Source organism: Pseudoliparis swirei, chromosome 24 (genome assembly GCF_029220125.1).
Source record: "Pseudoliparis swirei isolate HS2019 ecotype Mariana Trench chromosome 24, NWPU_hadal_v1, whole genome shotgun sequence".
Classification (NCBI taxonomy): domain Eukaryota; kingdom Metazoa; phylum Chordata; class Actinopteri; order Perciformes; family Liparidae; genus Pseudoliparis; species Pseudoliparis swirei.
The window spans coordinates 5,643,317-5,669,479 of record NC_079411.1 but is presented as its reverse complement, the minus strand read 5'-3'; the positions used below and the strand labels follow the sequence as shown (position 1 = coordinate 5,669,479).

At 42.2% G+C, this 26,163-nt stretch overlaps 2 protein-coding genes across 3 annotated transcripts; both read right to left on the bottom strand.

Annotated features, from left to right (window-relative positions):
- Nucleotides 1-5,849: 5,849 nt before the first annotated feature.
- LOC130190629 (cytochrome P450 4V2) lies at nucleotides 5,850-12,672 on the bottom strand. Its single transcript, XM_056410140.1, has 11 exons — nucleotides 12,422-12,672; nucleotides 12,211-12,323; nucleotides 11,601-11,686; nucleotides 10,109-10,299; nucleotides 9,931-10,000; nucleotides 9,719-9,845; nucleotides 9,441-9,614; nucleotides 9,029-9,131; nucleotides 8,199-8,333; nucleotides 6,432-6,611; nucleotides 5,850-6,316 (listed from the first exon to the last, which is right to left on the bottom strand). The coding sequence occupies exons 1-11, from the start codon at nucleotides 12,612-12,614 to the stop codon at nucleotides 6,147-6,149; spliced, it is 1,542 nt and encodes a 513-aa protein (XP_056266115.1). The 5' UTR covers nucleotides 12,615-12,672; the 3' UTR covers nucleotides 5,850-6,146.
- A 1,757-nt stretch (nucleotides 12,673-14,429) lies between these two features.
- On the bottom strand, nucleotides 14,430-21,517 carry tlr3 (toll-like receptor 3). 2 transcript variants are annotated; one of them, XM_056410000.1, is made up of 5 exons: nucleotides 21,384-21,517; nucleotides 19,172-19,638; nucleotides 17,577-17,771; nucleotides 15,591-17,440; nucleotides 14,430-15,453 (listed from the first exon to the last, which is right to left on the bottom strand). In XM_056410000.1, exons 2-5 carry the CDS (start codon nucleotides 19,625-19,627, stop codon nucleotides 15,222-15,224), a joined length of 2,733 nt encoding a protein of 910 aa, XP_056265975.1. In that variant the 5' UTR covers nucleotides 19,628-19,638; nucleotides 21,384-21,517; the 3' UTR covers nucleotides 14,430-15,221. The 2 variants fall into 2 exon arrangements, with proteins under 2 accessions (XP_056265975.1, XP_056265974.1); XM_056409999.1 differs by lacking the exon at nucleotides 21,384-21,517 and adding an exon at nucleotides 20,471-20,882.
- Between the last annotated feature and the right edge of the window lie 4,646 nt (nucleotides 21,518-26,163).

The window sequence follows — 26,163 nt, the reverse complement described above, 5'->3', positions numbered from 1 at the left end:
GGACTAGTGGAGTGGCTTACAATATATGCGTGACAGGGTCCCTTTAAGAGCTGGTATCGTAACCAGGGCAACTGTCAGTGTCACGGGGTGATTTGTTTGTGAGAGGAATACCAACCTCGTCTGCTGCGTTCATTCCTGCCTCCTCCACTGTCCATGGAACTAAAAGTGTTTAAAATGTTTCTACGGGGCGCCGAGTGGCAGCTGTGGATCGGTGATGCACTCGGCTGTGTTATCACAATACAGCCACGGACACCCGCATCTAAGAGAGTTAAATTCTAAAATGAATATGACAACACTCAATGTTCATACAGGACCACGATGCCTTCAAATGCACAGTGGTTATTTAATATTCAGGTGCACAGACGTTGCATTCAAGTGCCTGATCCTTCTCATCAGCTGCTTCAAACAAATTGTTTTGACTCCAATCCAACCCTTTGTTTACTACTTATAATTGAAACTTAACACGAGGCATATCCAGAAAGTCTTCCGCTCAATGAGAATTGACTCTACGAAGATGATTTTGGTGTCGAGGTACAAGAGGGACGAAGCACTAATATATATATATATATATTGAGCTCTGGCTGGATTTCGAGTCTTACCCCACTGTCGTAAAATTGGAGCCATGTCCCACATTTCAAACAATTCATCTGTGAGATAAAATATTCGTGCACTTCAAGGGAAGGGAAGAATGCGTGGCCTCGGCGTCTTCAGCAATGCACACCCGTCCACCTCCCAAAGTGTGTGTATAACTGGCTCACATGGTTCTATAGGAGAACAGTAAAGATGGCAGGGAGGCGGATTTATTCCCCCCCCCCCGCCCCAGAAATCCTTTGTTGGCTGTGACTGCCATGTCCTCAGCAGATGGTTCAGATGGTCTGGTTTGTGGGATCGTTGCTCCTCATCCTTTCAATTTGTCCTTCCTTCTGACTTCGGCTCTCACGCTTTCAGTCTGCCTGATACCTCATTTGCTTTCCCTCCGTTTAATCTTTACGTGTCTCCTTCACTCCCTCCAGCCACATCCCCCTGCCTCGATCGAAATTGGAAGACACATTTTAACCCGAGTAGAGGCATTTAATTGATGTGAAACTAGTCCGGATTGTGTGTGTGTGTGTTTGAATGCATGTGTGTGTGTGGGAGACTGACTGACTAAAAGCAACCAATAGAGATAGCAGTGCGTCATGAAGCTCCAGCACGGCGCTCCGTCAGATCCAGGGATGCTGTCACATCCTATCCTCCTCCACACTGGTGTTGCTCTGTGGGCCAGGGAGGCCTATAAGACATCACAGAGATGTAAATATAAATACTACGACGTCCCACTACACCTTCCCCTCGTGTCCCGAGGCAGCCGCATCATCTCCTCCATCGATCTTAATGGGTCATTAACAGGGATTTGACTATTTTAAGCTAACGGCATCAATAAACGGGAAGGTCATGGTTCGTGACTCGCATAAATGCCGTGTTGCAATTAGTTATGGTGTCGGACGAGACTGGACTTTAAAGCACCATGAATAATGCCCCAGTGAATAATACCCCTCTAAAAATGCATCAGTTGTTGTTGATCAGGGACAGATTAAAAAACCCATTTGATTTATTATTTCCATTTGTCACGTCAACACACAATTTACTTTTTTCTTTCTTTTTTTACGTTGAATCGTCCCGGCCAGTACAATAGATTATTTTCTTATGTAAAGGATAAGCCTGAAGTCTTTTTCAACAAGAACAAACTAAATGGTACTCTCTTTGTACCCTTTATGGGGAACAACGTGGTTATTTGATGTACCGCAAGGACAATACCGATACAAAAAGTCTCATTTGAACTTATATGTAATTTCATAGAATAAAAAGAACAATGTGAAACACTTTAGGGGGACAAGTTGGCAGCAACAAAACCAGGTTTTATTCCGTTTATACTCACCTGAAACTAATCTTAGTGTCCTAAAAAAAGACATTTATATCTACACCACAGAGTCCGCCATGTTTTCTACAAGTTTTGATAAGGCCCAACGTTAATGGTGTCTCATTAGACATTTTTATGTTTAGAGATCATTTATAATCACACTGCATTTACCCTGCTCTATGTCGGGCTAAACTTCTCCACTCCTCCAACTACACACACACAGACACACAAACCATATACACAAACACACAAAGCGAGAGTAGATAAGGCCGCTGTGGTGAAGTGTAAGTGAAGAATAATTGAGTTGACGGCAAGTATCCTTGTTACTGAAGGTGCAATAAAACATGTGCGAGTAAAAAGCCATAGTGTGAGTCATGCAGGCTGTGAGGAAATCAAACACATTAATCACGGTGGATGAGTCCGTGTGTGCAAATGACAGGCGGCGGGTTTAGTTTACACCGTTTGTGTCCCGGTCAGATTGATCGGAATAGTTTTCTCACTGCATTAAACGTTCCCGGCTGCAAAGTTCCAGAGAATGGACATGTGTTAATTAACCGTTTTTTTAAAGGGAGATTGCACATCTGTCCTGTGTCATTCAAGTGTCGGAACAAGGAACATCTGACTCACGGGCTATAGACTACACATGCTTAATAACACATGTTGTCAATCAACATGAAGCTGCCGGGCATTCAGACGGGAAAAAAAGACATTCTGACAGAAAAAATTAGAAAAAAATGTAGATACATTCTTGTGCTGCTCTTACACCCCTCTCTCTCTTTTACACACTCAACACGGAGGACCTCTCTTTGCACACATTCATAAAAGCATACGCTGCTGCCTCTCTCTGGACATGGATTTGAACTACACCACATTTAAAGAGCACAACAGTTTAATAACGATCCTTTTATAACCTACTGTTATCACTCTCTTGTACGCCGTGATCGTATATGTGTCATTGGAGCACGGGGGGGTTATTTTCTCCCTGTGGAGTCACAGTATTTTATAATCCGATCATCAAAAATTTCAATTTCGAAAGTGAAATTGGAAATCTATCTTCATTTGGTGCTCTAAAGTGGTTTCATTCAATTTCATCACAGAGCCCGAGGGGCCTCTGTGCATCTCGGGTGAAAGTAGCTAACAGTTACGTCTAATTGGAAGTCAATTATGATGTTTTTATTGTTATTGTATAATGTTTCTCATGTGTCTGCTGGCTTGTCTGAAAGGAGATCAACACAGTCAATGTTCAACAATGGCTGGTACATTAAAAAGACATCAAATACCTGTTAGAACATGTGTGACTCGTCTGTGACGGTAGAGATGGAGCCGCACAGAAGTCATGGCCAATGCACCACTGTAAGATAGAAAGAAACACAGGAATACTGAGCTGAACACCTTAGACAACTAAAATCATAATGGGTTGGCACCTCCACCACTGTGTGAGTTGCTAGTCAAAATCATTCCCATTTTCAGTAGGGTACCCCCTTATGGGGGGCGGCATGACGATAATCCTAAAAAATAGGCTCATTGACCGGGTTTTTTTATTTTTATTTTTTTTTTTTGATATATTTATTTTTCATTGTATTGTTCTACATTGTATTACAAGGACTGGAGGTGTAAAAAAAAAGCTATAACCTAGTGCAATGCATCTTTTCTCTTCGGAGACTAATGTTTTTTTGTACGTTGTCCCTGAAATAAACTTCTAAAATAAATAAATAAAATAGGTTAGAATATGACCCAGAAGCAGGTTACTTATTACAATGTAAAGGTATAAATAGCTGATATCAACATAATTTGATGCGGTGTCCAAGTCAAGAAAAAACATTCAAATAATTTGAATTTAAATTAAAGAAGAGGAGCATATTTCACCACTTGAAACTGATTTTTATTTCTTTTTTAGGAATAAAGATATATATATATATATATATATATATATAATTATTATTAATTTATTTTTTTAAACGAATGAAGCCTGGAAAGATATCGACATTTATTTTATTTATTTTTCATTAATAGAAGTCCTCGCTGTGATAATGTCTGTGAGCAGCTTATATAGATGATAATGAGGAATACAATAAACAAAGAAATATTACGGAGGAAACGTTGTATTGCAATAGCATGTGTGTGTTTAATTTGTTTCCCCTCGTTGTTAATCATCTGATGGGCCCTCGGATTTATCTCGTGACCCCTGGGAGGGTTAAGGTAGGTAACCAGTGCTTTACTGGTTCATACAGTATCTGTTTTGGAATACTGCACACAGACTTTGAACCGGTTGCAAACATTCCTTTGCACACATCTGCACTGACGATATGTTCAACAACTCTTCATGAATACGTGTGTGGAACTGTAAGAATGATACACATGGAGCTTTCTCACCGTTGTGGCGAGTTACTGAAAATGATTACATAACCGCAATGTGCAGTAAAAGTGAACGGAGGCATGGTGTAATGGGGTCAGTGCACCCTCAGCTTTTTATATCATAAAAGATGATCAACAATTTTAAAAATAACATTGCGAGTAATGAGGAAATCTGTCCACAACATTTGCCAAAAATAAGTTGTTGACAAACTCTTTGAAACAAAACACAATAAAATGTATTAGCTTCTCAAAAGCATCCACACACTGTTTCTAGTCATGTGTATATATTTGTTGCTTTTACTACTTTTGAATTGACATTATCATTCGAAACGATCTGCATATTTTCCTACTGCCGTCACTGATTCTGAGCTCCTTAATCCGAACCATTTATTTGAGATTCCTCAGATAAATTCAGTCGGCGCCTCAGACATTGATTAGACGTGCTCAATATTTCAAATAATGGCATCGGAGAAGAGCATGCGATTCATCATCCGCCATGTCGTCTCGGTGTTGGGCAATGACCCAATGCAGCCATGCCAGCTAAATCATCTGGTGACATTATGGATGGGGTCATTTGTAAGTGTGTCATGCTATTATTACTACTTTGTTACAATAGATCCTTCTGACCTCAATGAGATTCAGTGACGAAAGAGTTTTGCTCATTAGAATCATAATAAACCAGAACGGATTCTCCAAAGAGTTCCAGCCACCAGGGTGATGAGAGGTGAAGAGTTTTAACAAAAGTGTTGTTCAAAAGTACCGAAGGAGAATTCAACAATTCTCCGAGTTGTGCGAGAAGTTTTTGTCCCTTGAAGTTACAATCTTGAATATATCCGTTTTATTCGATTTTGCCGTTCGGTTACAGGACATAGTTGTCGGCCTTATTGTTAACGATGTGGTGACCGTGGTGAATGCCTTAGCGTGATTCCGTGATATCTTGTTGTGTTGAGTCTGTGTCCGGCTGTATTGCACACTGAGCGAGTCTGTTGCATAAGCTCCGCCTCTCTGGTGGTTTATTGTTTCTTTAACTTCACACAAACTGTCCTTTTCCAATCAGACTCGACACGAAACAAGAGAGTGACGCACAGTGAATAGATTACCTACCAAACACATTCATAAACACACTTTAAGATCTGTAGTATGAGGTCATACGAGGTCATACGAGGAAGAAGCTGCAGCTAGGGGTTTGGAATTTAACATTCACCGGAAATACTGCACAAATGAAAAGCTTATCTTTGAGGCGTAAATGTAATGAATATGTAATGAACATGTTTGTTATGAGGTCTTGCTCTGCGCCGCTGACTTCAAGCTTTCATTATCATCCAATACCACAAGATATGTGTGTCATATTTATCCTGTATCAACTCTTTTAACAAGTATAATTTAAAAAAAATAAATTCTTTTTTTTTCATTTTGAATTGTGGATCTTAACAAACAAATTATAGTAAACCAAAATAGTTTATAATCCCTCCTTTTCTTAAAAAGCATGCGACCTAGAACATGGATGGCAGTGACTGAGACCAGTGGAGTATCTAAATCATTAATAATCACTAAGTACTTGTCTTAAAGCAACACACACGTTTCATTTATTACCATCATCATTTCTTAGCTGTTTATTGCGAAACCTTTTCGTGCAGTTATGTTTCAACGCTCTCTGGGCAGAACAAAAGTGCAGAGTTGTCGGGCCAGAATAGTTAATCACGGCGCAATTTCCCACGGCGTAGTTTCTTTATTTATGAAGACTATAATGATGACAAGATGATCAAATTAAACACCAAGGTCGCTGTTCTCCACGAACCTTGAGAGGGCATTTAGGAGACATTACACTGAATAGGATGTGCTTTGAATAGAGATCACAAAGGAAGATTAAATTAGCAGAACCCTTCTGATTTGATTAAGTTTGGGTTTTCCTCTTCTCCAGTTTGATCCGGATGCCGTTCTCCGGTCGCAGGATGAGTTGACCCACCGGCCGAAGATCTTCACGTTCCTGACAAGCTTCGATGTTAAAGTTGCGCAAAATGGCCGCCAAGACCACCTTTTCCTCCATGAGTGCGAAACGTTGACCTGAGGAAAGTGATGGCGGAACACACACTCTGCAGTTATTACGCAGTCTCTGTGTAGAGTATATGCATGGAGACGAGTCCTGGTAGCTACGGATGAAAACCCGTCCGGTTCTTACCGATGCAGTTGCGGAGTCCGGCGGAGAAGGGGACGTACGCGTACGGAGGCCTTCCCACGGAATTCTCTGGCAGGAAGCGCTCGGGCCGGAACTCCTCGGGCTCGGGGAAGTATCGCGGGTCGCGGTGGAGCGCGTAGGTCACGATGATGGCGTTGGCACCTTTGGGGACCATGAAACCATCTGCAGGAACGTAATTCAATTCAGTTTATTTGTTTCGCCCGATTTTACAAATTACAAATTTGTCTCGGAGGGCTTTACAATCTGTACACATAGACATCCCTGTCCCAGGACCTCACATCGGATCAGGAAAAACTCCCAAATAACCCTTCATGGGGAGAAAAAGGGAAGAAACCTTCAGGAGAGAACAGAGGAGGATCCCTCTCCAGGATGGACAGATGAATAGATGTAATGTGTACAGAAGGACAGATTTAGAGTTAAAACACATTCAACTAGAACGGGCACTCGGTAGAGCGCATACCTTCGCATATCACAAGAGTGGGCATTGAATTATGAACATGTTGGCATTAGTTGCATGTCAATTGGATACAAATTGAGCGTGCTATGGTAAAAAGAAGATTTTGACCTTTTCATGACCTTGACCTTTGACCCGATTGATCCCAAAATCTAATCAAATAGTCCCCGGATAATAACCAATCATCCCACCAAATTTCATGCGATTCGGTTTAAAACTTTTTTTGTTATGCGAATAACACGCATACAAATAAATAAATACACGGCGATCAAAACATAACCTTCCGCATTTTCAATGCGAAGGTAATGAATATGACAGAGTGTATGAATAGTTGTTAGTCGGCATATTCCACGATCCAGACCTCGATGATCCATCAGGCAGATAGGATCTATGATGTAATAAGTAGGCAAAGTAATCGCTGTTCTGCAATTACTGTGCCTACTAATCACTTCACACACTTTGTTCTATGTATAATTATTCTGATTTTGTACTGCCTCAACTTAAGCCACTAGATATCACCACAGACAAATGAAAGCTGTTTAGAACCCTTGAGATGAAACTAGTGTATCACATTTGTATTTGGGAAATCTTGGAAAATGTAAAGTACTTGGTGATTGCTGTCACTCGCTCCATCCAATCAACTTCCTACATTGTCCTTCTGAAGAAGTGTAAACTGGATATGATGTGCTGGGCCTTGTTGCTGTTAGCATTAAATCATCATTTCATTAAAAACATCATTACACTTTAACCTGCTGGAAATTCACTTCGGTCACTGCCTTGTGTATATATTTAGTTTCCTCTGTATATTTAGTATTTTAGTATTGTTATTGTGTTTTGTTTTGATCTTTTATTTGTTTTAATGCTCTAATTTGCACCCGCTGCTGTGATCCTGAAATTTCCCCACTGTGGGACAAATAAAGGATTATTTTATCTTATCTTATCTTAAATTTAACCTAATATGTACACACAGAAAAGTATTCAAGAAAACCCGGGTACGTAATTGATAAATATAAATTTTTTTTTTGGTGAAGTATTCCTTTAACGTGTCGATCTGTTTTATACACGCAAACAAAACGTTTAAAAAATAAAAAATTACAACATGATGCCATCCATAAACTTGAAGAAGCTCTGGGGGAACCGACAGCTCCAACAAGACCACAGAATAAATGCCATGGGACAAAGAAACCTGTTTTTTAACCCAGGCCCCTCCTGGATTCTTCTAGAGACGATCCCGTTGCCTTCGGGGAGTCACACTCTACGTTTCAGTCAGGCGTCATCACTCGTCTGTAACTCACTGATGTGGCAGTCTTCCCCGATGCTGCGGGAGAAGAAAGGCACCGAGGGGAACAGTCGCAGGGCCTCCTTGATCACACACTCCAGGTATTTCAGCCGCTTCACGTCCTCCATGTTGGCGGGCCGGTCGGATTCACCTTTGAACATGACACGGTAAATACTGTTACTACTCGGTCTTAGAGTAGTTGGTCATCAGTTTGACGAGTGACAAGAGTCAATAGTCTGCAAAAGAAAATCCTATCTATAGACAATTTTACATTACCAGGTTTGATAAAGCAATGTAATTCATCTTTTTACATAAAAACAACACATCCTCACTCCCAACTTGTCGAATACAGACGCTCGGTCATTGGATCTAAGCTTCAAACTTTGACCCTCTAGGTACCCCCCTGGAGTAGTTTTTGACTTTTCCGCTCATGGGACGGTTATAATGCACCAGTCGCTCTGACCGTCTTATGACACATGCAGAGTGGCACTGACCATTTGAAGAGGTTTTAAAGAAAGGTTGAGCACATCAAAATGATCGTGTCTTTAGATCCTCATCTCGAGGATCTAAAGTTGATCCTCAAACTTGTGAAAACGTAGCACGTTGTTATCGAGCTCACGTCATGGAAAAACAAATGCACGGTGGCCATCGTAAAATCCACAAAGCGGTGAAAATAATCCAATTACTCCCCTGTGTATTATGTCAAGGACTTTTACATCTATTAACCCTGAATAAGCTCCCCTTGAGCACATCTGAACCAAGATGAGTCAAAAGGCCTTTGGGCGGGAAAACAAGCGATGTCATGGAAGATGTGGGGTGTCGGGGCAAAGGCCGTGTCACTGTTACCGAACACCTCCCGAAGCTCTTGTTGAACCTTGCCGTGCGCCTCGGGGTGGGCGCCCAGCAGATGTACCACCCAGTTCATAGAGGCCGCCGTCGTATCGTGTCCCTGCGCGACGACGGGGGCCATGAAATACACAGAAACAGCACATTGTTTATGGTTTTTACTCTGGTTTTTTTTGTAAGTGAGAGCACTTTAGGAATGTTCTGAACGTGTGTTGTGTTAGTGTGTCATATATTCGTGCAATTGAATCCAGAGGAGTGAGCGAGACGAAAATAAACTGCTCAGGAGAAGATCTCTAGGAAGGCTTAAATCTCACTCAATTGTTCCACCCGGGGTGCGAAAACTGGGATTTATTCATATCGTATCGTGCCAACTTTAATGGATCATAACCGGCAGAGGCTATAATACACTTACCCTGAACATAAAGGTGTCCACTTCTTCCCGGATGTCCTGATGGCTCATTCTGGTGCCATCCTCATACGTGGTCTTCAAGAGCATGTCCAGGAAGGCCCGTCTTTTCTTTGTGCCGTCTTCAGAGTCCTTTTCCTCGTCGGTGTCGGAAATGGTCTCCGCTCTTTCTTTTATCACCTGAGACGTGAAAAAAAAATAAAAAATGCCGGTCGAAGTTGAGGCCAGGTATTGATTCTGAATCTTAACGTGAAAGAAAGCCGAACCTCGACTCCACGACTCACTTTGTCCGTGAAGGAGTGGAGGACCTTGAGCGTCTCGTCGTGCTCCCGGCCCCCGCCGAAGTATTTGTATACAAAGTCGGACCAAAACCACGGCGACCTCTGTCTGCGGCTCACGATGCCAGTCATTCTAAAGAGAGAGAAAAAGTTAGGAAGAAGACGTGAAGGAATAAATCATGTGAATATTCTCTTTGTGTAACGTCTCCATAACTCACTTGTTCACACTCTTCACATACTGCGAGTCCGACTGACTCTGGGCGTAGATTTTCTTTCCCATTGCAGTTTCTGTGGGAGAAAAAAACCAAACAGTTGGTAGTTGAACATCTTTCTTGTTGAAATGTGCAAATCGGGATAAAAAGGTGAATACACACACGCACGTCTCCTCTCACTCACCACAGATGATGTCCAGGGCGCACAGGGTGATGTGACTGAAGCAGTCGAATTCGCCCTTCCCCGCCTGCTTCTCCAGCTTCTTCACCAGAATCTCCGCCTGCTCGTTCATCACTTCCAAGAAGTCCGTCAGGATAGAGAAGTGGAAGGTCGGGGTCAACATCTTCCGCCGCTGATGCCACTTGCTCCCGGTGCTGACCGAAAGAAAGCAAAAGGACAACAAGGAGAGATGAGAACTTTGACTTTTAACAATATTTGGTCATCGTCGATTCTAATTTCAGCCGTTGGATCACAATTTGACCTTTTGACCTTTTGGTAACACTTTGTTGGAGTGGCAAAGGGGCACACAAATGGCAGCTCTGTCTTACTGGGCAGCCTCTACATCCCCTCATAGACATGTCCACACCTTTGGTAGATTCATTGAAGTTTACATCCATGCTTTCACTCGTCCATACATGTTTTAAACCACTGGCTCCTTCCATATCACCACGCCCCCTCTTATTTTCCCCGTTAACTAAATAACTAAATGTGGACTCCTGCTTGTTACAAGCCTGGGACACTTTTTTTTTAACGATATACTTGAAAACGCATGATTATTTCACGTGAAGTTTTTCTGTGGACCTTCATTACCACAAGCCAGTGAATCAGAATATATTGGGACCGTCTAGCGTTTGGCCTTGCTGTTTGTTTATGACGTTCCCCAGATGATGATTCTTTCTTAGACCCTTCAGAGTGCTTTCTTACTGTGCCACCTTCAGGTGGAATTAGGAACTGTTTGATTGTGGGGACCCCTTCACCTTCTCCCCATCTTCAGCCCAACATTTCCACGTTTCCACTACCATGAATCCTTTAAAAATATTGTAATGAGATACCCTGTGAATAGAACTCTTTGAATATATTTGTACTAGAGATCTGTTAGTTGGACCGAATTTACGATTGACTGACAACGTTGGTTAAGTGCTGCATGGTTGTTTTGATTTTTTTTGTTTCCTTATTTATAATTATTTCCTGCTTTAACAATTTTCTTTGTGTGTTTCCTTATGACCCATCTTGGCTAGATGCATGATTGATTTTTTTCTTTATTTGTATTTATTTTAATGTTTTATTTTTTGTCTTCTTACTTTTGAAGGTTGTATTTCTGTAAAAAAAACTAAATAAAATATCAAGTATAAAACATTGTAATGACAAATCCCCATTCAATTCACTTTTTAAATATACGCTTCTATAGCACCATCCTGTGGCTGCAAGTATACACACAATTTAGTGATGTTTTCAATGTGATCACAAGCTCAGAAGGGGCTTTGACTTATGCACAGTATGCAACTGGGACATATCTATGGGTCTTATTTTTATTCATTGATGTCATTATCATTCTGCCGGTTATTTCAAAACCACAGTGGCCGTTGTTTTTCTTTTCTTTACTGCAGGAATCTTAATGTAATAATATATTCTGCACGCTAAGGATACGGAGCGGATGAGCTCCGAAGGTAAATACCTTGTGAGAAGGCCGTATCCAAGCCAAGAGTGGAGGAATTTGTATGCATAGCCTTTCTCCATGTGGACAGAGTTGGTCAGAATCGGCTAAAAATAAACGACAATTATTTCATTAAAAACATTATCCGAAATGCAAGAAAGAATAAGCAATCGGGAACAAAACAGAGTTGCTCTTCAATAGATAGCGGGAACGGGGAGCACTAGCAGTTACAGAGGCTGCAGTCGTGGAGTAATCAAAAGCAAAAATGACTAAAAAAAAACACACAATGACTACAAAAGATACGAAATAACTACAGTTTGGAGACTGTCGTCCATTGTGTGTGCCCGTGGCTGCAGTGTGTAAAAGTGCAATGACATCCTAGATCGACCACGTTGTCCCAACAAGTGACTGAGGTTGAGGTCAACTCGGGTTGTTTTTGCTGAATTCCTCTGTTGTGCGGCTCTACGTGTCACTCAATGTGGTTTAAAAAAAAGAAAAAAAACTTTCTACTCCTATTCACTTCCCGAGGTTACACATTGACAAGATAAGGCGTGTGGACAAACGCCGTCTTCCACCTCTGCCGTCTATGTGATTGTCGTGTTGTAACTGTGCGGTCGGTCGGTCCCGGTACCTCGACTGTCTCCGCGTGAAACAGAATCACCATTGGGAGCGTTCCAAGCCAGAGTTTGAAGAGCGGCGCATCTCTGAACTCGCGGGTTAAATCCACAATTTGACGGAAGAATTCTGAAAAACCAAAAAAGAAAATGATAACCGCAAAAGAAGTAGGAAATCGTTTGTGTTGTTTTCGGCCTACGGGGCCCTCCTGCTGACGGCGTTCTTACCGCCGGAGTCGGCCTTGAACTGCAGGGCATTTCCTATGAAGGGATACGTCCCCGCCGCCTCCGGGATCGGCTTCATGGCGAACCATTTGTGCAGGTAGTCGCTGAGCAGCCAGTAGGTCAGGTAGGTCAGAGTCGCGATGAAGATGCTGGTTCCCAGTAAAGGAATCGAGTAACTGCCGAGCGACCCCGCCATCTCTTCTTGCTGTGTGTGTACGCGGTGTACACAGACACTTGTGTGTGTGTGTGTGTGTGTGTGTGTGTGTGTTTAAATAGCCTTTGCCTCCTTTCCTCTGCAGGGCATGCCTCCGTCGGCCCACTGGGTTAAAGTTGGATCACTCTGTGATTTATTGCTGTTCATATGTCTAGAAAACGATGTTGCGCAACACTGAAAGTGGGAGATAGGATGTCGATAAACAAAAGAGAAAAAGGTGACGACGGTAAATGTTGGCTCAAATTATATAATAAACAAGTTAATTATTCATGATTTTTGACTTGCCCTGATTATACGCCCTCTTGTCAGATCAAGCCCAATGGTTAATAAATAACAGCCTTTTCCGTATGTCGGTTATTGATTAAAAGTTGTTTTGTAAAAAGCGATGTACATAATAAAGTAGATGGTGTTTACCTTTTTTTTTACCTTGATTTGAATGAGATTTGTATTAACCTTTAGGCCATTTAACTTCTGTGTTAATACATTCTAAACTAGAACGGGCACTCGGTAGAACGCATACTTTCGCATATCACAAGATTGGGCATTGAATTATGAACATTTTGGCATTATTTGCATGCCAATTGGATAGAAATTGACCGTGCTATGGTAAAAAAATGATTTTGACCTATCCTTGACCTTTGACCCGATCGATCCCAAAATCTAATCAAATGGTTCCCGGATAATAACCAATCATCCCACCAAATTGCATGCGATTCGGTTTTAAACTTTTTTTTGTTATGCGAATAACACGCATACAAATAAATAAATACACGGTGATCAAAACATAACCTTCCGCATTTTCAATGCGAAGGTAATGATTGAGTTATTGTTTGTTTTCTATGTGTTGTGGCTGGATTTCTGCCTTCAACAATAGATTCTGACGAATCTCTGAACCTGATGCATATCAACCTGTATCTCTCTCCTATCTGACTGCTGGTCACACGTCACCCTGGACCTCGGTGATCAAACACCCACAACACACCGAGGGTTTGGATCAGAGTTCACTTCACGTGGATTTATTTGTAAATTAACAGTTTCACAAATAAACCTGAGCTGGGTATGAAAGACAACAACCTCCCTCCACATCTGTCTTTCCAAACTCCCGAACAAACATATTGACATATAATTCATACCATCACATTCAATGCATGCGCCGTCTCCGCCCACTCCCTCATTACAGACTATTTCTCGTCACCCAGTTAAACCCCTGCCCCAGTTCAAGCCGGTTACTTTAAGGAATGTGAAGGTTCTTTCTGACGCCCCCCCCCCCACCCCACCACCACACACACACACACACCTGGTCACTCTCTTATTGTTATTTGGTATAAGCATCTTTGTGCTCTACAGTTTCCTTTCTACAAGTTAATACTGGAACAACACAAGGCTGCTGTGTCGAGGGGAAAGAGGCGCGTGTGTGTGTGTGCTCTGAATCATCTTTGTAGATGATAATTTAAGCCTAATATAAAACCATGAACAAGTATAACACACGTTACTCTATATGTTGTGGTAGCACACACTTCAAAATATTTTATCCACCACAAATTGAATGTGTTTTTATGTATGACTTCAATTACAAAAACATGTTTTTCAAAAAGTGTAGACTATATATATTTTTTTAAAGTATGTAAGCACAGTTACTTTATTTATTATTTGTGTGATTTGAGGCCATTAAAATGGACGTAACCTTGAGACTGAACGTCAAGGCTGTAGGTAGCGTGAGAACACTGAGGTCACAATATGTAATCTTTATGGATTTTGACATTTTGGCAACCTGACAAGAATTCACATTCTGTAAAAAACAATTCCACATTGTTTATTTCTGTATTTTTACACACAATACATTTCAATTTGAGAACTGTCGAAAGGTAATAAATCATAAGGAAAGCATTTAGGCTTTCATGCTCGGCGGTCAACTGTAAACTGAACAAATAAGAAAATTAATTTCCTGCGTTTAAAGAAAATTTAAAAAAGTTGCCAAGATTGATCAATGCAATGCACCCATTATGAAATAAAAATCTGACAAATAACTGCCACAAGAACTTTCCAGCAAAAATAATACATTTAAAAGTTGTGCCATGAAATATCAAGATAAAGATATATAACCTTAAATATCTTATTTATTTAGTTCAAGCTAAGGGCCAAAGTTGTATTGATTGAGAGATAAAATCATTAAATCTGCAGTCAAAATATTATTTTCGTCTAAATATGTTGCAATGAACAATACAAATGTACATTTTAAATTAATAAATAGGGATTGTCAAAATGTAACTGCTCACTTTCAGAAACATTGGAAAACTTGATGAACAGCCAAACAATAAATATTTAAAAAACCCAGCTCTTGTGACCACATGCTTTGTGTATGCAGGCGCACATACACCACACCCCCTTTTGCTCGTTACCTTTTCAATACATTTGTGTTAATGTTAAGCTGCAATGCAATGTAAATACAATTTGACTGAGTGCATATTTAGAGTAATCACAATATTCACTTCGAGGGCAAAACAATCCGCCGTCGGTTCCAGTGACTTAAACACACGTTGGTAAATACTATTCCAGAGTGAATGTCCAATTGCCACAAATGAAACGCATTCACTCTTGCAATCGATTCGTCATGCCGAGTGCGATGAGGAGCTTCTGGTGGAAGGCCGGCACCCTCTCCTTGTGGACGGGCCAGTCCAGGACGCAGCACGAACGCAGCATGCCCCGACGGAGGAAGAGCGAGCGGGACAACTTGTAGTCGTGGACGTCCTGCAGGAAGACCAGAACCACGGAGTCCCGTCTGCCTTCAATGACCTGGTGCTGGACATGTTGGGCCTTAAATCTGAACAAGGACCAGAGACGAGGTCAAAAAGACAACTGTGAGAACCCAGCGTGCAACCATACAAAATATACTACACGTCACAAAATTCATCATTTGATTATTATCTAGAATGATCAAACAGCATCAGTTTGATTTACCTGTGACACCAGGGGTCCCGGAGGAGAGCTTCAGTGACGACGTACAAGATCTTTCTGGACTTCCTCGTATTATCCAAGAAGGATTGAACCTTTGACACGCCGGGGATCGAATCCCGATCCTCCAAACAAAACCGGCACGAGTCGTTCTCCAAGGGCACCATCCTTCTCTCCACCCAGTCGGCGTCTTTCTCGGCGTGGATGACGAAGACGTCGAACTCAAACTCCCTGCCCTCTTCGGCTTTGGCGTCGCTGAACCCGAGCGTGCGGTTGATCAATACGTTCCAATAGAACTGGATCCTCCAGCCGTGGAAGCGCACCAGGAGCGCCGTCGCCGTCAGCACGATGACGGCGACGCTGCTCAGGATGTAAAGAGCCTGAAACGGGGTCTTGTCTTTGCAGGAGAGGCCGTCGAAATCCATGACGGAGCGGTTGGAGTACGCCAGCGGCGTGTTGCACATATACTGGTCCCGGAGACCGGGCACGCGCGTCCCGTGGGTGTCGTTCAACCACGTCGCGAACCACAGCATGCTCTCGCACGTGCAGTCGAATGGGTTTTTGGTCATGAGGAGCAGGCTGAGGTTGCGCAACGGCGCTTTGAACACCCCGGGCCTCACGGCGGTGAGCAGATTCTTCTGCATATCGAAAACCCGCAGCGAGCTCAGGTCATCGAAAATGGAATCCTTCAGACTGTCGAGGTCGTTGTTGCCCAGGCTGATTTCACGGAGGCGACTCAAGCCTCTCAGAGCCTCCGCCGGGATCTCGTCCAGCCCGTTGCTGTCCAGCAGTAAGGTCGTCAAGCCCTGTGCGTGTTTGAGGAACAACACCGGCCCCCCGAGGTTGCCGGTCTTCCACAAGCGGGCTAAGTTGTTGTGTTGGAGCCTCAGCACTTTCAGGTTCACGAGCCCCTCCAGCATATTCTCCCGGAAGTTGGCAATGTTGTTGTTGCTGAGATCCAGGAAGGTGAGTTTGAGCAGGAGTCTGAACGGAGAGGGATCCATGTTCACCGCTTCGGCTTTGAGACTTTGTCCCAGATTCAGGACCCTCAGATTGGGAACATTCACAAAGGACCTGGAGTTTAGATTGACCGTCTGGTGGTTATTGGACATGTGCAATTCTTCGACTCTGTTCAGGCCTTCAAACTCTTCGCCAGTGAGGGTCTGCTTGACGAAGTTGAAGTCCAGGAGGAGAGTGGTGAGGTTTCTCAAGAAGGAGAAGCTTCCGGGATGAATCTGCGCTATCGCCGTGCCCGTTAGATTCAGCTTCAAGAGAGGCGATCCCGCGAGAGAGACCAACGTCTTGTTGTTGATGTTTCTGAGCGAGACGCAGCTACTCCAGCTCATATCCAGCTCCCGGAGACTTGACAAGCCTGTAAATGTGTTCTCTGTGATGTCATGAACGGCGGTTCTTTGCAATATCAAACTCTCCAGGGCGCTCAGGGGTCGGAAGGAGAAATCCTTGATGACCGGGGTGGCGTGCCTTTTCACGAGAGCTTTCGTCAACTGGAGACTTCTCAAACTGTCGAGTCCCTTAAATGTGTCCTCGGTCAGGAGCATGATGTTGTTGTCTGTCAAAATTAGAGTGTGAAGTCTGGACAGCCAACGAAATGCGCCTCCATCAATTTTTTCCATGTCGTTACGCGACAGATCCAGAAAGGTTAGATTTGTTTCCTTCAGCCCCTTAAAGGTTGCGTTTGTGAGCGTGATCAGCTTCGTCTTCCGGAGAAACAAGCTGTCGATGGCTGTCGCGGACAACTCCGAGCAGAGTTTGGAAATAACCTGCGTGCCCATGTTGCTTCCATCCATGATCAAAGTACGAAGGCCTGAAATGGGCTGAAAGCAACCGGGCTCCAACTGCAACCAAAACACAACACAGGACTTGCAGTGAGATGCGACATTGTAAAAAGGGGAAACAAAACGGACAACTGAAAGCCCTTGCCAAAAGTACTTTCGAACACCATTTCATTTCCCATTTCAGAGAGTTTTCTACCTTCTTCAGCGACACGGATGACATGTTGAGGACCTGCAGAAACGGCGAATGGCTGAGGAACGAGAAGTCGTCTTTCTTCAGAGAGGTGAAGCTGTTGAACGCCAGATCGAGGCTCACGAGATTGGGCAGCTGAGGCCGGGAGCCCAGCTTGGCCGACTCCAGTTTGTTCATGGACACGTCCAGAACTCTCAGGCTCTGAACATTAAAAAGGAGAATAGAAATGCCATCCACGAGAGACAAATCAAACGGCTGTGAGGTCAAAATTATTGATCATAAAGTAACATGGAGACAACATATTGAATATATAAATGGTAACATTTCCAAGTCAATAGCAATACTGTATAAATGTAGAGATGTACTCACTACTAAGGCTTTGTACATAATCTATTGCTCACTCATACTTCCATATCTAACTTATTGTGTGGAAGTGTGGAGTTCGACCTATAAAACCTTTTTAAATTCAACAGTTGTGTTACAAAAACGTGCGATACGCATCATGAATAATGTCGGCTACTATGAGCACACAAACCCTTTATTTTACAGATCACGTGTTATGAAATTTAATGATTTGGTTTATTATAAAATAATGCAGACAATGTACAGAGCTAAAGCAAAGTCACTGCCAGACTGTGTACAAAGTTTATTTTCAATACATGAGTGTAAATATGATTTGAGAGATGTTTGTAAGTTCACAGTACAAAAGGCTAAATATGGGATTAAAAGAAGATGTATTTCTGTTGTCGGAGTCCAATTATGGAATAATGTTGAAATGGATGAAAGAATGGTGAACTCCTTTTTGGTTTTCAAGGGAATTATTTATAAAACAATTCTTGAGTTATAAATGTAATTAAAAACGTATTAATATGGAAGATGTATGTGGTAGTATATATAAATACATTTTGTTTTTTTATTTTGTTTATTTGTTGTTGTTTTATTTTCTTCTTTATTTTATATTAATTTTCTCATTTATTTTGATTTCAATTTAGGATTGGAATTTATAAGCATTTTTTTGCTTCTACCTGTACCTTTTCAGTCTTTCTCTTTTGTATATTATGTAGGATAATATTGTATTGTATTTGATTTGATTGACTGAATAAAATACAAACAAACAAACAAAATGAGCGCGCTGTTACTTCAGCTCTTCCTGACCCGCCTCATCAGTGTAACTCAGGGGTGCTCAATACGTCGATCGCGATCGACCGGTCGATCGCGGCGACCTGCCAGTCGATCGCGGCGTAGTATTGGTAGATCACATGACATTAAAAAAAATTGGCCCGCCCCCCTGTCACTTTCTCTATAGCGCCACATTACAGCAGAAGCATGTCATTTCTGTCTACGTGTCGCGTTAACAGTCCTCTGCCCGCCGTCTCGTGCGCCGCGGAGCTTCCGACACCGGTTTGCGCGCATCGGGACGGACGGAGCAAAGAAAAAGTCACTAGCACCCCCCCCCCCCCCGTCAACAACTCTTCTCGGGTCGCGCGCGGTAGGTGAGCACACTTACTAGCCCCCCCCCCGTCGGTCGATCGCCTTGACTTGGTCACATAATAAGTAGCTCGCATGCTGAAAAAGTGTGAGCACCCCTGGTGTAACTGTACCTGCAGTGCAGAGAAGGGCTCCCCGCGAAGCAACAGCTTATTACTCGCCATAATCAACCGCGTTAGATTGGTGCAGTGGCTCACGTCCTCCTCACTCAGCACATGCACTACGTTGTGTTCCATGTTCAGCGTCTGCAGCAGAGGCAGCGTCCGGCACACAGCCTGGTCCAGCTTGGTGATGCTGTTGTAGCTGACGTTGAGGTGGAGGAGGAGCGGGTACGGGGCCAGCGACCCGGTGGGCAGCGCCCTCAGGTCGTTGTGAGACACGTCCAGGCCGGTGATGTTCCTGGGAAGGTTGGGAGGGACCGCCTTGAGGCGCAGGTGGCTGCAGTCGGCTCTGCCGCCCTGCACCTGGCAGGAGGTCTTCTTCTGGGTGGCCGCGCAATTGTGTTGGCCCGTCATGAAATGGAACATTATGATCGCCGGCAGGAGGAGGAGGGAGCGTGGGGCATGCATCGTTTCAAAGCCTTGAAAAGAAATACAATGAAAGATTCAAATCTGCATGATAAGCATTGAACTATATCTTTTTTTTCTTTTTTCACAACAAGCAAAGCACTAATATATATATTTCCTTTTCTCTTTTAGCTCTGTTTTGGTCTCCTTGGAGAAAGTACCCTGTTATTTAGCTGCTAAATGCTCCCCTATACGGGCATCAGCTGTGTCTGTACAGTTGGGTTCTTTAGATCTGTTTCTGTCTACAAAGAGTGACTCGAAACAAGAAAGTTGGGGGCCATAAAAAAAAAAATATTTAAACACAAGCAGCTCAAAGAAGCTGAAACGCTTTAGAGAGGAGAGGGGAACTCATCAGATCATGTGACTAGAAACACCTTTTCATGTCAATTGTTATTAGAAAAAAAGATGAGTGGTGCCACTAAATATACAGATTTTTCGTTAATGTGTGACTCAATATTTGAGGAAAAGTTTTCCACAGAAGTCTCTTCTTTAGACATAAGTTATACTATTATTATTACCATCACATACAGTAATATCATTGGGACTACAGATGAGAAATAGCCTCTTGGCTAACTCTGGCACATTTACTGAAATGTTTTTATTATGCTATCATATGCTATTATATGCTATTATATGCTCTGATGTGCACCGCTGCTGTGATTTTTGAAATTTCCGCACTGTGGGACGAATAAAGGAATATCATATCATATCATATTAATGTGCACTGTCCCTTATTAAATAAACCCAGTAAAAAAATAAAATAAAAAAATGAGTATGACATTGGTAAGTGCATTATAATCGTTTTATCACTAATATTTCGGATATAAAAACCGGAAGAGTTCTTACCAGATTTTGTCTTTCTATATATTCATAAACTTGCAAACGAAGGCATTTACTCTTCCAGCACCACCGTCTCCTTTGCTCGAGTCTCTTTGCTCGCGTACTGCAGCCTCAAAGCCAACAAAATACGCAAATAAGGAACTAGCAACTCCGATTTCACTTCCCCGTCGCCGAAATCCACTGTATAATTTAACTGTTTCATGCATGCCGATAAAAACAGAAATACATGTGGAAGTTTCAACACAATGCATACTTTGCTTCCTACAAACCAGACGGGATTGAGCCTATTTAAGTGTCTCGTGCACTATAGGAACAACATTGCTATTTGGTAAGGCGTCGCGTAAACACGTGTGTTCATACGGGCAAGTTGGTTCCAGTCGCATATTAAACGCTAAAATCTGGTTTCTGTGTTTATAGCAGAGTGAGACATCCAGTTTTTTTTGTAAACACTCGACTCTTTAATGAAGTGACACTGAATGAATACCGGAAGTGTACGAGTAGACGTGCACGACAATTAAGCCGAACTTTAGCTGTTCGCATTTCGGTCTTAAGTCACGCACTCCCGCCACACATCGTATTTCTCACGCTGAAAAAAACTCACGGCTATTTAATGTTTTAATGTGCCGCAGCGCGCAAACATGAGCCGCGCTGCCCTCACCGTAGAGGAATCAAGCGCTCCCCTGGAGTTCCGCTGTGAGGAGCCACTTATCAGCCAATAAAAAAAAGAAATGGGCTCCACAATAGCCAATCAGAAAGAAAAAAAGTATCTTTTGTATCGGGGGGGGGGGGGGTGCTGATGGAAATGTCACTCTTGCCTGTCTTCAAAACTTGAGAGCCCTGTAAATGTATTTAAAAGTTATTCTACAACTCTAAAGCCACCGATAACTTTGAAATTAGACGTTTACAATAACGTCCGTACCGTCTTGTTTGTGGCGTGCCACCCTCTCCAGAAGCCGAGGTTGCCCCAGTCGTGTCCTAAAAGGTCTGGACAGGTTAGACCGGATATTGTTTCCATGAATTCAAACAGCAATAACGAGTCCGCCCTTTACTCTGTGAGCCGTCACATTGTGTGCACGAGGCGGTCGTTTAATAGCTATAATATAGCTCATAGAATATGTAATTCCAGCTGGAGGAAGTGAGGGATTCCTTCCCCATGTGCCCTAAATATACATTATGCAATAGATAAAATACAGAAGTAAGAGAACACATGCACTTATTGAATATCAGTTTACTTTAATACACCTTTAAAGAATACATGACAACATGCACAGTACTTACACTATTAATACTATAACAACCCTGGGTCAGGAAAGCTACGAGACGTTGTATTGGTTAAGTACCACTAGGCTCTCATGTGTCCCACCCACCCCCATGGGTAGCTATAGGATGATTGACGGCTTCCACAGCTCCACAGAAGGGCATGATACCTTCACTGACCTCCTGAATTCAGTAATGTCCATAACTAATCTTATCTAGAACACGTCTTCCTACAACCACGATAACATTTGCTTTCTGAGTATTCATACTCCCTTTCATAAGCAGGCACACACAAACAAAGCAACCTGGGAGCTGACGTGCACCAACAGGCTCAAGGCCACGGTGTGTTATCGCCTCGCTCCCTCCTTTGGACAAACTTCTAAAGTAAACATAAATCATTCTAGTCATATGATGACGGTTGTATTACATTATATGACCTTGAATGCTTCCATTCAGCACATCAGAGAAGTACAATTTAAGGGAGATAAACGAGACAAAAAAACAACTGGATTAAATTAAAATGGCCACTAGAGAGCAGTACATCACTTTGTATTGTGCTGCTTAACATCCCTGTTGTTGACGTTGTCGTCCATGCGTGCTGCTTCAGGTTTGTCACAAATAGAAACGACACACTTTCGAATATTTATAAATATATCTATATACTTATGAATACTTAATGTATTCGTATATAATCTCATTAATTGTAGCTCACTCAAAAAAGGCTTCTCAGCCTTTCTTCTCTCTGTTGCAACGTGGCTAATCATTTATTGTATGTATTTGTAGGATTTCACATTATATGTGACTTTGCAGAAATTCTAGCATTATTTTAAAATGCACAACAGGAGCAGCTTCTCCCAGCACCAACACATATGAATATCACATGTAGCACCAATTTCTCCGATACAAATATATTGCAAGTAATTGAGTGCAACTAATTTATTGAGCAGTATATATTAACTGTTATAGGCAGCAAGTGGTGTATTGTTGAGCTGGTCCAAACAGCAATAAATCTAAAGATAACCAATGTCCTCACCCATTTGGAAAGGTCAGCACGAGTGTAAAAGCAGAAATGACCTTCTGGTCATAGATCAATCAATCGGAACCACAGTTGATCCCCAAGCTGCACTCTTGAAAGCAAAAGCAATTCACTTCCTGTAATTGATGGGAAAGCGATGTGTCATTTCCTCCTTCAGGCTGTCATATCAGTGGAAGGGAATTGAACTTCAGACAGAAATACTTATCCCCCCCCCCCCCCCCCCGATTGCTATAATATCCCGTTAAAAGTGCATCCACTGAGCACGACATTCATTGCAATATCCTCCATACCCCAACAGCCACTGTGTGATCCACAGTGTGTTAATTAGCCTGACGTCAGCTCTCTCACAACAGAGCCGACGTCCCGTCAGTCCCATGGCAGGAACGCCATTAATCGCGGCAGCATTCAAAGCAGCACTGTGGCAAAGTGCTCAAACCAATTATTTAGTTCCCCGAGATCTTTGAAGAACTTTAATCAGAAGTCTGTCTCTATGTGGAGTTTGTTCACACCTTATTATACATACGTTGCATCGGACTATTCTATCTTTGTGTTATTACGTGACCCTTTATTTATGTCATGTCCTCCACTTTGGTCCAAACCGAAATAAAGAATGAAATCAATCGGATGGGTTGCCATGACGACTTGTACAGTCATTCATGCTCTCCAGAGGTTGACTCCAAATGCTTTCTGTGAACCACCATGTATGTTTTCTTCGAGCACCAAAGTGAGTGGGACATTTGTCCTGCAGGGGGGTTTGCACCTGCCCACCTTGGTACCCCCCCCCCCCCCCCCCCATGACTGAGATAAAACATGATGAAGCCCACTGTGGTGTCCTCCCAGTGGAGGAAGCATGATGAAGTGCTTTCTTCTTCTTCTTTTTACGCCCCTTCGGTATAAATCATAAAGTGCCCTCCAGTAGAATTTTGTATCCAGTGCACTAATAGGTGTCTTTAAATGGAGAAAATGTGATGCAGAGCAATATGGGTTGCCCCGCATCCAAGAAAACATGTAGCAACCCCCCCCCCCCCACACACACACACACACACAGATACACAGCTGGTGCTATTTATTTATTTCAATGTCCCAGCCCCTTAGATGTTCATCATGTCCAAGAAAAAGATGAAGAAGTGTCTTACACTCATATTAAATCCTCCTTAATGCCTTAATATGATATGTTTTCTGGAGAGTGTACGTGTCATATAGTTTCCTGCACGATATCTCTGACATGTGCCTTTAAAAAAATGTCTTAACTCCTCTTTTGGACGTAGCGTGAAAGCTTATTTCTCTGTTCACCCCGGTACATCCTGTCTGCTAATAGATTATTGATCATGTGGAGATTTATGGAGGGAGGACGCTGACCCGGTGGCCTTTTATTTTGAGCACATTTTCTCTCTCGGGTATCTGGATTAATGGTGCGGAAACGAAAACACTTTGTTAGGTTTGGGATTGCATCAGGATACAAAAACAAAACAACACTTTTGGACATGCAGAGTCTGCTGCAAAAAAAAAAAGTTAAATTACTTTCTGTTGGTATCGATTTTGTCCTGAAGGGACACAAAACATAAATACGAAATGGACACCTAGCAGATATTGTGACTATTCCCCGACCGGTCGATGGTACTGGGCTCCATGGGGATGAGTTTTCTTGCGGTACGTTTGTCCTGCAGGATTGATTGAAAACCGGAAAGCCAGTCATTAAAGTTTGTTGGCGTGGCTCCAACAGAGAGGAGCAGGTTGGCCTCTGGGCCTCGTTTAAAAAACGACTTGTTCAGCTGTCAGATATTTGCTGAAGTCGTCACGTTCACTCGCTGCTCTGTTTTCAATGTTCACCGGCTTAAATAAAACAGAGGAACACTTACTTTACAGTATTTTTTTTTACTGTTTGGAATCAAAACATTTTTATCAGACAACTTATTTAAAACTCTCCAAGGTTAACTCTACTGATTGACTTACTTTTCATATTTTCAATAAAATGGGTTAATTTTAACTTAGTTCACATGAATAATTATAACAATGACAGATAAATATATATTTATACTGTGTTCTGTGTCCTGCTTATAAGCGCAGGGACGATTTCTACCGGCGCAATACAATTTTTTTAATTATATTATTATATTATGGTATGTTATGTTACCCACTGTCTGTTTAATACACTGTTATTATATAGTATTATATCTATTTTATATTTTAATATAATATATATATATATTATAATCAAATAATATATATTATTTTACTATAATATATCTATTATATTATAATAAAATATACATAGATATTATTGGCCTCTATTGTATATCTTAATATATTATATATTATATATAAAAATATTTATTATAATATATAATAACATTGTATTAAATAGACAGAGCGTAACATAAAATTATATGACATAATATCAATAAAAAAATTGTAAGCAGGACACAGAACACAGTATAAATACCACACTGTGTATAATTACTCAATACAGAGAGATGATGATACAGTAACTGTGTCTTTATTACGATAAGTAGTTATAGTGTTTCCTCGTCCTCCATAGACACACCCTGTTATATGCCCTCTCTTTTACTCTTCATCCTCTCCTCAGATAATTAGAGGAGGTCGACCCTGGGATAGGCCTCAGCCCACCTGATTGGTTTAGCCCGGTGTTAAGCCGAGGCAGCTTACATGGCTTTCTGAAGACCTGAACAAAGTGGAGAGACCTCGCACTGTGGTGGTGGTCAAATTACTAATATGAGAAATTAAAAAAAAGAGGCATCAGATTCAGACGCTAAATTGTGTGCACTGTCAACAGCTCATTATGGGAAGGAGGCAAATACAGGCATGAAAGCTGTCAGGAATTCGATTCTCTCAGGAGAAACACAACTTGGCACCGGAATGAGGGATTAGAAGGACGGGGGAACAGCCCCACTGCTCTGTGGACTGAGTGACAGGCATCGCTGAACATGTTTCCCTTCAGCCTGAGAGCGGCTAGTGCGTGCCATGCGTACGTGTGATTGGATGTGCTCATGGAAGGGGGATAACTGGGGGAGGCAGCGGCTCCATCAATGTGTGTGTGTGTGTGTGTGTGTGTGTGCCTGCATTCTTCATTTTACCGGCTTGGCTAAATCTCCTCTCCCTCCTTTGCCGACTGAATCTCTGGAGTATTGGAATGCCTCGAAACCAAAGGTGAGTTTGCCCTCTTGGCTCATCAGTGTTATACATGGTGGACGTTAACCTACGTTATGTAACCCTGAGCATTTCCTCACAAGGTAATGCCAACATCAACAGAAATCCGTACACTGATAAACAAACGTTCTCATATTGTGGTGCCTGTGAAGATTAATCAGGGTATTTTAACTCCCCTCTAACCCCATTCGCCTCTTGGACATTAATGGAGTTAATTGCAGTCTCACAGCAGTGCATC

Excerpts from the sequence above, each read along its gene's own strand:
- LOC130190629 (XM_056410140.1), bottom strand. The coding sequence starts at position 12,614 with ATGGCGGGGTCGCTCGGCAGTTACTCGATTCCTTTACTGGGAACCAGC. Across the intron at positions 9,846-9,930 it reads TATGTGAAGAGTGTGAACAA|AATGACTGGCATCGTGAGCC; the intron begins GTGAGTTATGGA and ends CTCTCTCTTTAG. Across the intron at positions 8,334-9,028 it reads AGAGCTTCGGGAGGTGTTCG|GTGAATCCGACCGGCCCGCC; the intron begins GTAACAGTGACA and ends TCATGTTCAAAG.
- tlr3 (XM_056410000.1), bottom strand. The coding sequence starts at position 19,627 with ATGCATGCCCCACGCTCCCTCCTCCTCCTGCCGGCGATCATAATGTTC. Across the intron at positions 17,772-19,171 it reads AGCCCTTCTCTGCACTGCAG|AGCCTGAGAGTTCTGGACGT; the intron begins GTACAGTTACAC and ends TTTAATGTTCAG. Across the intron at positions 17,441-17,576 it reads CATCCGTGTCGCTGAAGAAG|TTGGAGCCCGGTTGCTTTCA; the intron begins GTAGAAAACTCT and ends TTTTGGTTGCAG.